The following is a 16221-nucleotide window of genomic DNA, read 5'->3' on the forward strand; positions in this document are numbered from 1 at the left end:
AAATTTGTCAGTTATTCCTATTTCTGGTCAATACGAGAGTTCAGCAGGGAAATTGCAGTTTGCAGTATCAAAAATGTAATATTAAACTGATTTGTGAACAAAATGCTACATTATCTATTATATGGTTTTCTTAAACTAGGCATTTATGAATAACTCAACTTGTCCGTGTTTTCCCAGGTGAAGTGTTTACTGCTTATTAGATTGTGCCGTAAATCTATTGAAATTATGAAAATTGCACAACACTGAAAGAACTTTTCATGTCTGCCCCCACAACCACATTTCTCCTCTCCTCCCCCCCTGTAGAAACCCTCAATAGAGGTATAGTCAACAGCACACAGTAGCAGAGCCATCAACTATATATAAGCGGCAGGAAGTAGTTGTATGTAAGAACTCAAACCTGTCAGTCCAAGTTTGTTGAGTCCTATCTCATTTTACTTTCCAAAGAGCTGAATCAGTGGGACTGCACAGCATTTTAACCCAAATGAGACTCTCAAGGAATTTGAAGCCTTCTCTGGACACCATTAATGAGGCACCTGTATGGCAGCAGGGGCTGCTCACCCCTAAGGTTTGTCAGAATCTGTAAATATACACAGCAGAAAATATACAGAAGGAGGAGCACACAACCTAAAAACCATAAAAGGCATACACATTTAGATTAACTGCTTTGTATATCTTACCATGTACTGTACAGTCCAATAGCCAGGGTAGTTTTCTGCCTATCCAACACGCTTCCACCACATCTGCTGGGACACTGTTCCATTTATCTACCACTCTCTCAGTAAAGTACAACTTCTTTACATTATATCTAAGCCTCTGATCCTCTGGTTTAAGGCTATGTCTTGTTTTTCTAACATTTTTACTCCTTTCAAATATGCTTTCCTCATGTACTTTGTTAAATCCCTTTAAGTATTTACACGTTTCTATTACAGCTCCCCGAGTGCATTCTTTTACATTTATCATCGTTAAACTGCAGCTGCCACACTCTCGACCATTCTTCCAATTTGCCATTTGGTTTCTTCCACTCATAAGGTCTACCCTGTTGCAGACCTTTTATGATCTGCAAAAATATATACCCTACCATGAAGACATTCTTAATTTCACTAATAAAAATATTAAGAAGTACAGGTTCTTCCTCTGAATACACACTATTAACTACAACCTTCTGCCTCCTGTCACTCAACCATTGCCTTATCCAGTCAACTATTTCGACATCCAAACCCAAAGACCGCAATGGTTTTTCTTATGGGGACGGTGCGCAATGCCTTACTGAAATTTATATAAACTTAGTTTGACAGATTCCTATCAGGAACACCATTTACATCTAGATATTTAACAATTATATCCTTTAGCATAGTTAGAATTGAAATGTCTATATAGTTTGCTTTGTTTGCGATGTTAGTTGACTTTTTATGCTGTCCTGGGCCTGAAATAAAGAGGTCACATTTAGTTCAAGGCACAGCATATGTCATCTACTGGTTTTGTTTACTCAAATATCTCATTGGTCGGTTTCAGGAAATATAACAACAACTTCTACAGTAGTGACTCTTAAGTAGTTCTCTAACTGTGAAATGTGACCTATGGCTCAATGCTTTTTTTGTATGCCATTATTTTTCTTTTTAAGCCTAAGTTATCCTGCGTCAGGTGGTGGTAAGGAGAAAAAAAAATATCGGCAGAATGAAGCTCTGCATTAAAGGATATGCTCCAGTTAACACCAGATAAATAATTCAAGGCACTAATGGGCAGTGTACTCAGTGCTGCCTTGCTGCTCAAAATCTTTTTTCTATATATGTTTCTGGGCATGTGCCAGCCTTTAATCACATAGATTTAAAAAACCTTGTGGTGACAGAGGGCCCAGTGGACTAACTAAGGTTCGTTCTACAAGCGAAAGAAGGGAGAGAGGTAGTTTGTGTATATATGTGTGAATATCTGGTGTTAGAATGAATGAAGGTAAGCGCCAAAGAAATACTTCACCCAGGGGCCACTCCTGGAGCAGGGGGATTTGTGATTCACAAACCAAGATTTGGCAAAGACTGTGCAATGTTAATATGGTCATTAAACCGTATTAATATATAGATGAAGGAACGGAGATGAAAGGCCACAGTGTCTGTTGTTAGCTTAAAATGATAGGTGAATGTCCCTGACAGACCATGTGTAGAAGAATGCAGTCTGTTCTGTGTGAATATGCATTTTTCCAAAATAAAAAAACCCTGACACACAAAAATGCAGCCCTGCTAGTAAAGTTGCCATCCTACTCCATGATCTGTCTATTCTTGCCACTGATTGGCTACTTGAAGCAGCCAATCAGTGGCAGGAAAATACTTCAATTGAAATCAATGACAGCACTTTCCACACATACACACATGGATGATTTGCTGAGCAAGTGCAGGAGCTGACTACCACATGCTTGAAAATCTGTTCGACAAACATATTCAGCACAACATTTAGCTGGGGGTGGGGAAAGGGGAGCATTCCATGGATTTAGAAAAGGGAAAACACAGCTATCATAGGCATTAAAGTGCATAAAATGTATGAAGTGTTAAGCTGGTTAACTAATAAAATCTTGATGATTAGATGGGCTCCCTGAGAGTATGAACACAGACGTAATATTCCCTGGGGGGCAGACGCAGTGCTTTCCACTCATGAGAGACCTAGCCAACAGTGACTCAACCACCTGCACTTAGTTACTGTACATGTGCTAGTGCATCCAACGCTGATGCTAGACCTCAGGGATCCACTCCAATGCTGATCATCTTGACCTGAAACAATGAAAAAAGCAGGGAGGTAAGAAAATAAACCCTTCATCCAAAGATGTTTGAATATAGCAAAGCCCTCCCTTAAAAGCCCTCACATTACTATGTCTCTGATGTCTCCTGCCCCAACCGATCAGGGACTCTGTGTGTTAAGGAACCCCCATGTAGTCAAGCAGTGCCAATAACTGGGCTGTTAGACACCCTACACAGACAAACTCTTACTACTCTGATACAGTAACTCAGCCAGTAAATTCATTAAGATGTAGTGGGACATCACCTTTCGTGTTCATGCTAATTTGTAGTCTTTGTTTAAAAAAATTGTTTGTTTGATTTTTATTTTAATATGGTGCAAACATTCTGCATTTCCTTGACACATAAGTTGGAGAACCACTATATCTTACCACATAATATCTCTCTTCCAATCACCCTTATTTCTTTTTACAACATGCCAATTTCCAAACTATCAGTTTTCTAGTAATTACTGGCATTTATCTTTTTTTTTGCAACCTAAAAACATATAACATTATAATCCAAAATTGGATGTGCCTTGGGCACATCCACTACAAAATTCCACCTAGCCACTCCATAAACATGTTTTTATTCAGTCACCTGCAGTTAATTTGTATTGAAGTGAATTAAACTAACTGAACTTAAGTTAAACTTCAACCTCTGCTTTGGCTAAATATCATTCTTTCCAAACTTTGTCAAATGTTTGTATTGAATTGTTAAGACAACCATTAGGTATTCCATCTTTCTAATTTCTTTAATAATATTGATTATTTTTTTCTTTTTGAAGGACTAACAATATACATATTTAGTCTAAGGATCACCAGTTTTGTGGCTAATACGATATATATACCAATCATTTAATGCATCTCTGTGGGACATGTTCAATCCAAGTGTGCTGTAGTACCACCCCTGAATCTAAGAGTAAATATAAGTGAGTTATTTTGGATATTAATGCACACACCTTGTTCCAGTGAAGTCAAATATTAGTACATGATCAGAGTATACGAGAAATGGTGCAGAGATCCTCTCAAACATAAATTTATGTAATATAACTAGGGTATAAAAAATATACAGAAAGGGGAGCGCAGAACCTAAAAAGCATAACAGACATACACATTCAGATTATTGGGTTGTTGCTAGAATAACAATGGCCAATAAATACACAAAACAAAGCAAGAATTCAGCCCATACCCAGCAAACAACATTACCTAAGGATTCCGTCAAAATCTAATTTTTCATGGCTATATTACTTACCAAGGAGCTGAATCAGTGGGACTGCGCTGCATTTTAACCCAGATGAGACTCTCAAGCAATTTGAAGCCTTCTCTGGAGACCATTAATGAGGCACCTATGTGGAAGGAGGGGCTGATCAACCCTAAGGTTTGGTCAGAATCTGCAAATATACAGCAAAAAATACATAGAAAGAGGAGCACACAACCTAAAAAGCAGAAAAGGGATACATATTTAGATTAACTGGAGTAAAATACCACCAGAATACATTTTTATTGGCAATTTCTAGATTGTGCTAGGTTATATATGGCTTCTTTCCAATCTTCCTCTGAATATGTTCTCCCAAATTATTTCCCCAATGCAACCATGTATGATAATTTCTTATTTTGTTGTGTGAAAGAAATTGTAGCAGCGTGATATTGCTTTGAACACCTGAGGGACTTGCAAACATTTCTCCTTTACTACTGTCAAGTATATGGCCCCGGCAGTCTGGTCTCCCTAACCTTAACCCAATGCTCTGTATACCTTATGGTGCACTGATACAGAGGTTGCAGATTTAGTAGGATCCATGTACCATCGTATACACCAGGGCTGTTCTTTTGCTGTCTGCACGCCAAGGGCACACTGCAACCACTTTTTTTTATCCCCCCTCATCTATGTACAAAGATAGGCAAAGTGTCCATACAAAGACACCAGTGTCTGTGGCAAAGTTTATGAAGCTCCATAGAACATCAATAAATTGTCCACCACAGACCCCAGTAAATGTCCGCCATGAGCAATGTTGGTGCCTAACCCTGTCCACATATCATTGTATGTGCTACATCACTCCTGACACTCATGATGCACAGTGTATGAGCCCAAGGAATTAGAAGCCCAGTGTCTAGTTGTAACTCCGCTATGCAGTTTTCTACCTGAAAATGGGCAAATGGGTCAAATGTCTTTATCTGCCAAAATGTAGATGTTTCTATGTATGGATCAAAATTCACCTTTTGTAAGAGTTGGCTATGGATAAACTCTGATGGATAAACATCACAGCTGGTTGAAAACTTGTGAAGTTGTGCAAAGTAAAACACCTATTATGTTGACAAGTGGCACCACGCCCTCTTATCAGTTTCCATAAATTTGCAGCAGGGAGAAGTCAGACAACAAGATTAGGCACGCTAAGAGAAGCAGAAAGCAGCAAAGACTCTTAATATTCGGATCCCGGTAGAAGAATTGGAGAAATTGCTTACTGAGAGAGAAAAAGTTGATAGCAGAGTTATAATGACACACTGGGATTCTAAGTCAGAACACAATAGTGTAAGGATCCAAACACCAGGAGATGCTTCATTAGATTGATAACTGGAGCTACATTTTAGCCGTTGCAACAGAACATGATTCAATGGCTACTCTAATATAAGGGTAGCTTTTCTTCACTGTTACTCGAAGAGTCATGTCATTCTAAATTCTGAAAACATGAACATCTGAGATGAACAGTTTTACATATTGAATGAACAGTATAATAATCTCCTCTACATTATTGTTGGACATCTTGTGCTCCTACAAAACAGGGACACGAAGGAAAGAAAGAAGGACACTTCCATCAGCGTTACTAAAAAAACAAGCAAATTAGCAATTGGGTAATATCCAACAATTTTACTATTTATATTTACTTTACGTAGTATCATATCCTAAAAGTGAAAGTAGAATCGAAAAAAAAAACAAAACATAAATGAACCAAGTGAAATTACATATGTCTCTTTCCGTTTCAGTACCAATAGCATGAGATTTTTGTGTTAATTTACTGGGATAATAAAATGATATCATTAGTTCAGGGTAGTGGAGTCTGTACCTGTTCAACACCTGGAAGTTATTTATAACACCAAAGCATGACTGAGCGTGATGGCAAAGTTTGTGCAAGTCCTATCCAATTTTTCATGGCCATATTGCTTGGTGTATATGTGATGGAGGTGTCAGGATTACAGAATTACAACCACTGTTCGATTTTAAAGGGCTCTATATCTGTGTCTAGGATTAGCGGACAAATTAGGGCAGATTTACAGATTTTATCCAACTAATTTTCACAGTAATACTGAGACATGCAAATCTAGGATTGAGAGCGCAAAATAAGTTATAACCAACTAGCCCATTTTATCTGAGTCTGACTGCCTCATTATTCAGTACCTGAGGTATGACTGCACTTTGTTTAATATACTAATGACAGGTTCACCTTACAGGTCCAGCTGATCCTTTCTAGCTGGAGGAACCTTCCAGTGTTGGCCCTTCACATTGAATAAAGAAGTGAGAGTTCAAACCACAATTCTTGTGCACTTAGTGAATAAACCCCCTCTATCTCCCCTCTATGTATGTATGGGAATCTGGATTTGTTATAGTGAATTGTGTATTCTCTCTCTGTCTCTTTGTTCTCTTTGTAATTTCCAGTACATCCCTCCCCTGTGTTACTCCTTTGGGAGTGTACATTTCTCCACAAGGACTCCAGGTCACCTGCCAAGTGTTTGTGTAGCTGGAGCAGAAAGGCAGTGTCTCTGCATGCCTGTGCGTCCTCCCCAGCTTCTCATGTATTAGGCAGCTCTTATCCACCTCCTTCCCACAGTGTACTCGGCGCTACTAAGGCAAGAACCTTCTGTCTACTGTTACCTGTAAAACTTTACCTGGATGCTTTGTAAAAAAAACACCTGCTGGTTCCTGACAGCCCATCAAGGTGAGGCTTAAGCTCACACCAGCACCTGTCTTAAGGGGACCCATCAGCCTTTTGTCTACTGACCCGACTGTCTGCATTGTTGTGGTATGTAAACGTTTCAATCAGCGGTGTGCCATAGAAGATCATTGAAAAGTGAAAAAAGGATTAAAATGAGAGTGGACGGGATGTTTTGGGATGCAAAGAGCAAGAACATTCCGTTTGTTGTGGGACTTAATGGTAAATCTTCCAGGACCAGTCTGATCAATGCAGAGTTAACAAAGAAAAACTTGTCAAGCTGATTGTGACATTTGACTACTATTTGCTGCTCCCTCCCAGGAGACAGAGCTGTGCTTAGCGATAAGCAGGACATTGTGCAGAGCAGAAGGAAAGAGAGAGAAAGTGCAGCGTTCTGGATCGGAGCTCAAGAGGGTAGACTGGCAGCACCTCCTTTTTGCTGGTGACTCTCAGCTCCAGACCACAACAGAATGAGAATGCCAGGGACCCTGCAAATCACAACTTCATCTCATCAAACCAGTAGGACGTCTCATCAGAGACAGCACAGCTGCTGAACACTTCGATCACAAGCAAATACTCCCAGGTTCACCGACATGACTGCAATTCGTGGTGTTTTTTGTTATTTTAATGAATTTGAATAGACTAGTTAAGAATCAGAGCAGTTAGATTCCAGGAGACAAGGAAACTGAGCTGGATGAGGCACATGAACAAGATGCACTTCTTCAGGACCTACTCTTATGAGATCCAGGTGGAACAAAGATCTGAGGACCTCCCCAGCAGCATCCAAGGGATCAGATGGGTATTTATACTTTCTTAATTGCTTTTGGATTTTTGGTTATACTTAGGATGAATCAAGTTTTATTGTAGTGATTTATATGTTTTTTTTTATTATTATTCAGCTACTTATTCCTCCTTGAATCAACAGGGTTAAAGTGCTTTCATCCGTTTGATATATTTTTGCACTTCCATCTTAAAAAAGAAATAGAAAAGCGAGCTGGACTGTTTTAATTATGCTTATTTATTTTCCCCATAGAAAAAGAAACACTGTATATGATATTGTTACCATACTTATGGTCAAAGTAACTTTTCAATGTAATTCTATTTGTTCCTGTTTAGCATAATATTTTGAAAATAGGAATTAGACTGTTCCCTCTGGTTATGGTGACCTTTTTTTGAAGGTGCATGTCCACCTGCACATAAAATGTTAAGTTCAGTAGAGGCAGTGGAACTGCAGCCAATGTTCTAATTTAAGAAAGAAAAAAACAAACAATCATTTTCTTGTGTTAGGTAACAGGAGCATAGGTATGACTAATAATCCTTGCGGTATCACTTTCACAAACGTCTGCCTTCCAATATGAGACTGTTTTCTGGCTGGGCTAACATAGTTAGTCTACTTAGAAAGAGATAAATGTTTTCAACCTACACATGGTACCCAAAAGGTTAAATTGTAGGCTAAGAATGTGGACTTGTCGCATTTACCTGTGGGGTGTAGTCCTGAACCCGAGCTTCCCGGAGTCAACTTACATCACATTTACATTCTTCTCACCATTATATTCATAGCATGCAATGTTGATGATTTACCTTTTGGCTTAAAAAGAGTTAACAAAATGACCAATAGCCACTAGACGGCTGGCACCTTCTAGCCCAAGGTCGTATACAGGAAAGCACCCCCTTTACCGACCTAGTACAACACACAATCACACATACATACTAACACACACTCACGCTAATGACAAAGCTTGCAAGGAGTGTAAGTTGTGTTACATGGCCTTCTGTGGGCAAATGGTCCAGCTCTATTTGGAGAATTAGACTTAGGAACTAGGTTGACACCATCAGTCAAATTTTCCAGGACAAACATCATTTTCACATATTGCTGATCAGTACATGTAAAATGCTGCCCTGCAGTATGTGGGAAGTGTAACTAAGTAATTGGTTCCCGTCGTGGGCTCACACATCCCACATACTGCAACTTAAATGTGCTGGTCGGTAATATGGCAAAATGCTGCGTGGACTGGAAAAAGTGGCTGATATGGTCACCCTAGTTCAAACACGTGAAAGCGATAAGGGACAGCTGGAAGAATGGACTTAGAAGAAATGTAGTGAATTGGGGGTAAAAGTGGATCTGGCACTTTTCCCAAATGCTTAAATTTTACATTTTAATCTACGCCATATTTACCATGGGCACTGATCTAGGCCTAACCTAGGGCAGAACTCCAAGCCGTCCTCACTGCACAGTGCTGAGATATGATGTCACATCCTAGGACATGAGCTTATGTTTTTCTAATATGTGTACATAAGGATGTGTCATATAATTTTAGATGCGGATGCTGCAACGTACAAGGAACAAGGAATAAATACAGGGGATAATACCGAGTGGCAATAAATATTGTGCAGAATATATACCTTAGTGAACAACAAACTGACTCATTACTGCTAGTTTGATTTTTTTGCATTAGAAAGAATGAGAAGCATTGGAAATCGTGTTTCTGTGTGTTGCGAAAGACTTCCTGGGAACACTGTCTTTGTATCCATCCAGTTATTAGCTTTTCTAAGAATCTCTGCTCAGGTTATTTATAGATGTTTTGGCAGATAAATGGATGGGGAGATGGCTACATTGTGTAAGTACCTGTGTATAGGAAGGGATATTGGCTTCCATTCTAGTACATTTTGGCACTTATCAACTTTAAAGGCAAACAACACGTACGGATCATTAAAGGAGTAAAGATACTTTAGAGCAAAGACCCCCCCCACCACCATAACTGGCCGAAAGCCACACAGGGCATATGCCCAGTTGGCTATTGTACCAGTTCATTGTTTTCAAAGGGGCAGAAAGCTCCTTGGTCGAGTGTAAAAGTCAAATATAAATTTCTTCTCTGACAATTTTGTTTAGCACAGAAAACAAAATATATAGACATTTTGCAGGAAAGATACACATAAGCGAAATAACTCAGAGTCATTATAATGCACAGAAAATATTATTTTCACTATAATGACAGTTTATACGTTTAATCGATCTCAGCATCTGAATGGCAAATACCCTGAGATACAGACAGTAAATGTTCTGATGTAATGGCAAGCCAGCACTGATTTTCTTTCACGGTAGCCTACGTTAAGTACTATTAACTGGTATCAGACGACTGTTTATTATCCATTAATAATTGTTAAGAGCCTAATGGTGTCAGGAGAGGATGGAGTTAAGAGCGTCACAATGGAAGGTGCTTGCTGAGTGGAAATATTTGTTGAAGGTACTGCTGACGTTCATAAAGAAAATAAACCGTGGCCTTTAGAGCCTAGACAGGTAAAGACTGATTGGAAAATACAACACACTTGTCTTCCTGGAAAGTGTACCTAGTCATCCATGAAAAGTCTACATCTCAGCTTTCATCTCCTGCATCATTTCAGGGGCAAAAGGAGGCTCACATGCCCACTCAATCTCTTCCTCTGCTGGGGCTTCTGAAGTTTCTTATCAGTTTCTCAGCTTGCGCCGTGAAGGCTACTTCTGGCAGAACAGAGTTCTATTTCTCTATCTGCTTAACGTCAGAAACTGAAATGTGGAAGGGAGCAGTTCCTGTCATGAAGGTGCTTTTCTAGAGAGTTAATTCAACCATTCTGCTTTATTAATGAAATCACTTTTACTATCTAAAGTACTTTCTGTGCTCGTTTATGCCGTACGCCAATTCACAATTCAGTATTGTGCACCCTTTTATTAAACAAGAAGTTGCACTGAAGTGTTTATTCGATGCTCGTCTTGTAAGAGACTCCAATCTGAACCAGTTTAAGCGAATCACTCCCAGTTTTTGCAGGATTCTTTGCCAGTGACCTAGAAACTTGCCTCCGATGATGTGGTGTAGTTTTGAGTTGGGATGACACAGTAGTCCTTGTGTATCTCATTGTGACTGAGAGGTAGGCATATCATTCCTGGCTACAGAGCAGCCGACAAGCACAGTAGTAGAATTTCTCAGTTCAATGCCTTAGTAGCCAGCGTAAAGGGAAAGATATTACGTCCTTGAGCATAAAGTAGAGCGCTGTATACAGTAATGTAGGTTATCATTCACAAAAAAATGCATGTATCTAATTTTGTTTCAATAAACTTCCTTTCTCTGCAGACTTAGTGGCTGCCATTGTCAGTGATATTTTGGATGACTTTCCCTGCCAAACACACGGAGCTGATCCTTTTTGGGAATGCTAATGAAGTCCTCAAACAATTAAATCCTTTCCTCCATAGGCTTTCATTAGTCAGTGTGTCAGGCTGGGTAATTAAGACTGAGCCATTCTATTGTTTATCACAAGCAATATAATAAGGAGTCAGGGTGTTTGTCTTTTATATTAGGACAAGATAACAGAGGCAAGCCCATAGATGAGAGGGAATACTGCTGAATCCCTCCATGCATTTGCAAGAGGGATAAAATAGTAATTTAAAGGGGATACAGCTATTTAAGTGCATGTGATGACTGCAGTGTCCCTTTAAGACAGTTGATACATTTCAAGAGTACTTTACAGAGTACTTGAAGAGCTATAGACCTTACTAATTAATATACATCAATAACTGAGTGATGGACATACTTAGATTAATTAATGTATACAAAGTAACTCTGTTGGGTCTTGTCTGTATTGCAACTGATGCCACTGAATCAGTCCATTGCACCAAACTAAATTTAAAACCTTTTAAAATTAAATTATCTTAAAACAACTCCCCCCCTTATATAATCCAATATAATTCATCTGAACACCTAGTTTAGTGAATAAACCCCTAAATTTTCCTTAAAATATATATATATATATATATATATATATAAAAAAAACACTTTAGGTAGATATAAATGTCTTTTTGTATTACTATTGACGTTATCTGGCTATACCTTACCTAGTTGTGCAGACCTGACGACTGTATCAACACTTGGCGGTTGATAATCTAATTTTGTTTCCCATTGCATATAAATATATATTTTAAAAAAAGAGTGTTTTCTGATTTGCTGGTTTTGCATTGTGACCACACTAAATTCTGTAGCTATTTTTACATGCCATAGGAAACGTGTATTCATGATGGCGTGTGTGTATTTTTAGCTGGGGTGTCATAAAACCACAGGAACAGTACTCAAGCTGTCACCTAAACCACCTATTATAATTCAATTGCAGTGCCATTCATTTGGCACTGAACCAAAACTATCAATATCCAGCCATTATGGAAGCATGGAAAGTGCTCTGCTTTCATAGTAAGTGAATAATCACTATGCTAAATGCGCTGTTGTTTTTCTGTTAACTGCCGATTTTCTGTTATTGCAGTAAATACAGAAGAAGCAGCTTTGCGACTTAAATTTCAACACTTTTTCTTCTTTTCATAGTAGTGCATATTCCCAGGGGGAATACATTGATGCTTTGTGATGGAGATTCAAGCTTACTAAAAATTTAATTTCTGTTACACTCCCAGAACGCAACAAATGGGTAACAGTGCCGACCCTAGGCATTGTGTCTCTAAATGTCTGGGCCTCTCACCTACCTTAGCCTACCTGTACGTGGATGTTGGTCTGTCTCTTCACTGTCACCATTCTTGACACACAAGAATTTGGTGGGGCTGGCCCTGTTGGCCAGGGCTAGACGGGCGATCAAATGGCAGCTCAACCACCTGATGACATAGGTGTGACCGATGGATAGATATGCACAGCTGCATGCTACATTTTAATGCTCACGTATATTTCATTGAATAGTAATATACTTAAGGGAAGCTTGGCTTTTTGGCCCAAGGTGGGAAACCTTGCATCGCAATAGGGTATTGAACTGCGAAAATTAAGGTTTGCGAAAAAAGCAAGAGAGCTGCTTTAATGTTAGAATAGAGTTGCACAAGGTAGGCAGTACTGGTTGTTTATTCAGCCTTATTTCTAGTATGGAATAATAATAAGCCTTTAATGTAAATGGTAAACTAGCTATAGATAGACATAATTAACTTTTAGAATCAGTCATCTGCCATATTTAGGAATTAAATACACCCTATTATTAATATTTTGGAATGACAGTTGCCCACATCTAATAGAGTTATTTGACACGCTTACAATTGTATAACCAACACCTTGTTAGAAATGCAGTTTCATTTGCTTCAATTGAGGTCTACCCTTTGTATCTTAAACAGCATAATCTAAGGCTGGGGAAATATGTGTGGAAGTTCATTGCCCTTCATTTGTTGCTGCCAGAGGAGCCCCCTGCCGGCGACCAATAGAGTCGCTTGTAGGGACCTTTAACTCCTGATGCAGAAACTTGGCCTGGGGAGACCATTGGTCTCACCTCACAGCTCCAGGAGTTAACGTTCCGTACAAGCAACTCTATTGATTGTTGACAGAGGCCTCCTCGGGAATCAACCAATAAAGGGCAGCTGCCCTTATCATCATAGAGGAGCTCCCTGCCTGCGACCAATAGAGTCACTTGTATGGACCTTGAACTCCTGATGCCAAAACTTGGCCTGGGGGGGGCTCCATGAGTTAAAGGTCGTGTTCATTTTCATGATCCTCTGAATACGAATTCACAGGTCTAGCTAAAACCCCTCTTGAATACAAGTGACTTAATTTAGGATATCTTCACCTCCCAAGGAGTGATTAATATATACTGGTTGCTGCTATCTGCAATTCACTTCAATAAAATATTTATGATGAGCTATTAAAGGGTTTAGTTCTTGAAATATCTCAGGATCAGCTCATTTATAAAGCTTCTAGTTATGCTGACCAGGCTACAGTTTCCTATTGCTTACGTCAATGCAGTCAGATCAGATTTGAACGATATTTCCCAGTAGGATGAAAGAGATAAATACACTCAAAAAATCTGAGACATTCTAGAAGCTTCAGAGATTCAGAGGTCAATAATAATCTAAACCACGGGTGTCAGGCTGAAATGGGCTGGAAGTAGGTTTGAATTTAGACACCTGTTAGGGTCCGCACATGTCCATGCAGTTGGTACTCCATAAAAGATTTCAGTTCGCAATTTTCGGTCAACTGACTGACAGCTCGAGGCAGCCAGTCAGTGGCAAGAAAGTCCTCCCATTGAAATCAGTGGCTGTGCTTTCCACACATGTGCATGGGGTCTCGTAAGACCCCTGCTTGCATGCTTGCTATGCCAGCACAGGAGCTAACTCACGTGTCAGGAGATGTATTGAGCCAAATATATCTCCTGCACTCCAAACAGAAGGGGGATAGACAAAGGCACCACGCAACTGTCATATACTTTAAAGTCTATATGATGGCTTTGTTAAGCAAAATAAATCTTGGCCAATCTAGCATTTTCATCGCTCTGCTGAAAGTTAAGTCAAAAGGAAGCAACACAGAATCTTTGAAGAAACTTTTTCAGTTTCTATAACAGCCTACTAGGGCCTGCTTCTGTGTCACATGACAATTAAGTATTCCCAGTAACAATTCTGAACAACGCAAAATTTAACAGGATGAAATAATTATTTCTGAAAGGGGCTTGGGCTTTTAATAGTACTAGGAGAGATGTTTCTAAAACTACATTTAGTTACAAAAGTGCTATTTTTTTGGCAGAGTAGCTTTATTTACTTAGAACAATTATCATGTGACTGTTTGGATAAATTACACAACACTTTTTCAGCATAATTGTGTCAGGGAATAGATACACTGTAGCAAGACATAATTTGGGGATTTTTCTGAACTTTTTCTTATAAGATTAAGCGTAAAATTACATGAATATGGAATCCTAATTTGATTCTTTACCTATGATCCTACATAAAAAATGTGCCATATTACTTTTATTCATAATAGCATTTTTACCCCCGTGCCTGCAAACCTGTTGGGTTTGACCAGAGTCTCCAGGTGATGCTCTGCTTCCATGGGACTCCGGGTCAGTTTCTTCAATCTTTGGTTAAGACAGCAGCACTTGGCCACGCCCACTCCCCAGTCCACTAAAATATAACTGTGCTAACCTTTCCCGTAAAAGCAGCTAGCCTTGCGCCCCTGAATAAAGCCACGCCCTCAGAAGAAAGCGCTCTGGGTAGCCAGGTATGGTGGTCCCTCAATACTGTCCTCAGTGACCCTCAGCGGTTCAAGTTAACTGTATCTACTCATATGAAGCAGCTCATATGAAGTGCTAATGTAGAACAATATGTATACATCTTGAGACTCGCATTTCTTAGTGACTACCTAAATGACATACTAACTGAAATGATCACATCCTTGGAAGAGGTGCTTTTTTATAGTTATAAGTAAATATATAGTATAAAACATAATTCTGGTACAATGTTTAAAAAATGGTCTTATCCCCATGGTGCCCAGTGTAATGGTACGGTGAGTAGGAACATTCCATTGGTTTCATAGTGACCAATTTTCAAACCTTCCACCAAAATACATTTTTATACACAACTACCATAGTTTAATAACTGCAGAACACAAACATTAGGTTAGTTTTTTGTGAATTAATTATATATATAAGCATTATGTTATATCTTTGTTGCATGTCTTGTGACTGGGGATCTGTGGGTATGTCTCTTTGGATGGGGTGAAAGGAAGGGCAAGTTAATTCTAACGCTGAATCTTGTTTAGCTTACGCCAAAGGTCATATCTTACACATGGTCCTTAGACTTACTCTGATGGAAACAAAGCTTGTAATAGTCTGCTTTCAATCCCTGGTGCTCTCCCACACGCAATACTCTATATTCTATTATTTTCATTGTACAGGTGACTATATCTCTGTGGCTTAATAAAAGTCATAGAATGGGGTCCTTCTCAGGTTTGGGCTACAAAAACTCCCAGTGTACACATGATCACATTAATGCTCTGTGGACAAAAGCTTAATTGATCCAGAAATGATAAAAAAAAATGGGAAAAGCTTTTCTAAGATTCTCATAGAGGCAAAGACAAGGCGGCGTGCCCAACAGCACACAGTGAGTAACCATAGCAACACCAAACCCATGCCAAATACACTCAAGAACCAACGCAGGGAGGCTGGAGAAATGCCAAGCTCCTGCCGGATGTCTCCTGTAATTCAGGATTTCTGGATCAGTACAAGGCAGGAAACCCTATTCAAGGAGGAGTACACATCTATTGTATGGAGAAAGGAAGTTCTCATAGAACAGTGCAGGACAATACTTCTAAGTTTTGATTGCAGTAACACTGATAGCCAGACTTGTGGAGCATATGTGCAACCAAGCTTACCCCAGACACGGGGGAGTCATTAAACAAATCCAAGGGGCAACAGTCTATTTTTACCTCCCAAATCCTAATATTGACTTAAGACGCCCGAAACAATAAACAAATAGGTATTGTAGTACAGGTAACACTTTCGGGGGGGGGGGGCATACAAAAAAGGGGGCACTTATAACCTCTTTAAACACATTATCTGCATTTTGTAGTTTACAAGTGGGACAATTCCTGTGCTTGTTGCATGCTACAGCTAACAAATGGTTATGTATCTAGTATAAACAAAAAAAAACACCTTTGGGCAAGAACGCAATCACTTTTGTTGTTATAACGCAACCCCTCCCCCTCACACACAGCCCTAGGTGAGTTAAAGAGGAACTAATACTGTTCATTAGTTAAAACCATC

At 39.3% G+C, this 16221-nt stretch overlaps 1 protein-coding gene across 1 annotated transcript in view; it reads left to right on the top strand.

Moving 5' to 3' along the window:
- The first annotated feature begins 6463 nt into the window (after positions 1-6463).
- Positions 6464-16221, top strand: part of RAPGEF3 (Rap guanine nucleotide exchange factor 3) — a 30693-nt gene continuing 20935 nt past the window's right edge. Inside the window, exon 1 of the mRNA XM_053455917.1 lies at positions 6464-7483. Within this exon, the coding sequence (XP_053311892.1) occupies positions 7379-7483 (105 nt within the window). The 5' untranslated portion in view covers positions 6464-7378. The remainder of the gene's footprint in view (positions 7484-16221) is intronic.

Source organism: Spea bombifrons, chromosome 2, assembly GCF_027358695.1.
Source record: "Spea bombifrons isolate aSpeBom1 chromosome 2, aSpeBom1.2.pri, whole genome shotgun sequence".
Lineage (NCBI taxonomy): Eukaryota > Metazoa > Chordata > Amphibia > Anura > Pelobatidae > Spea > Spea bombifrons.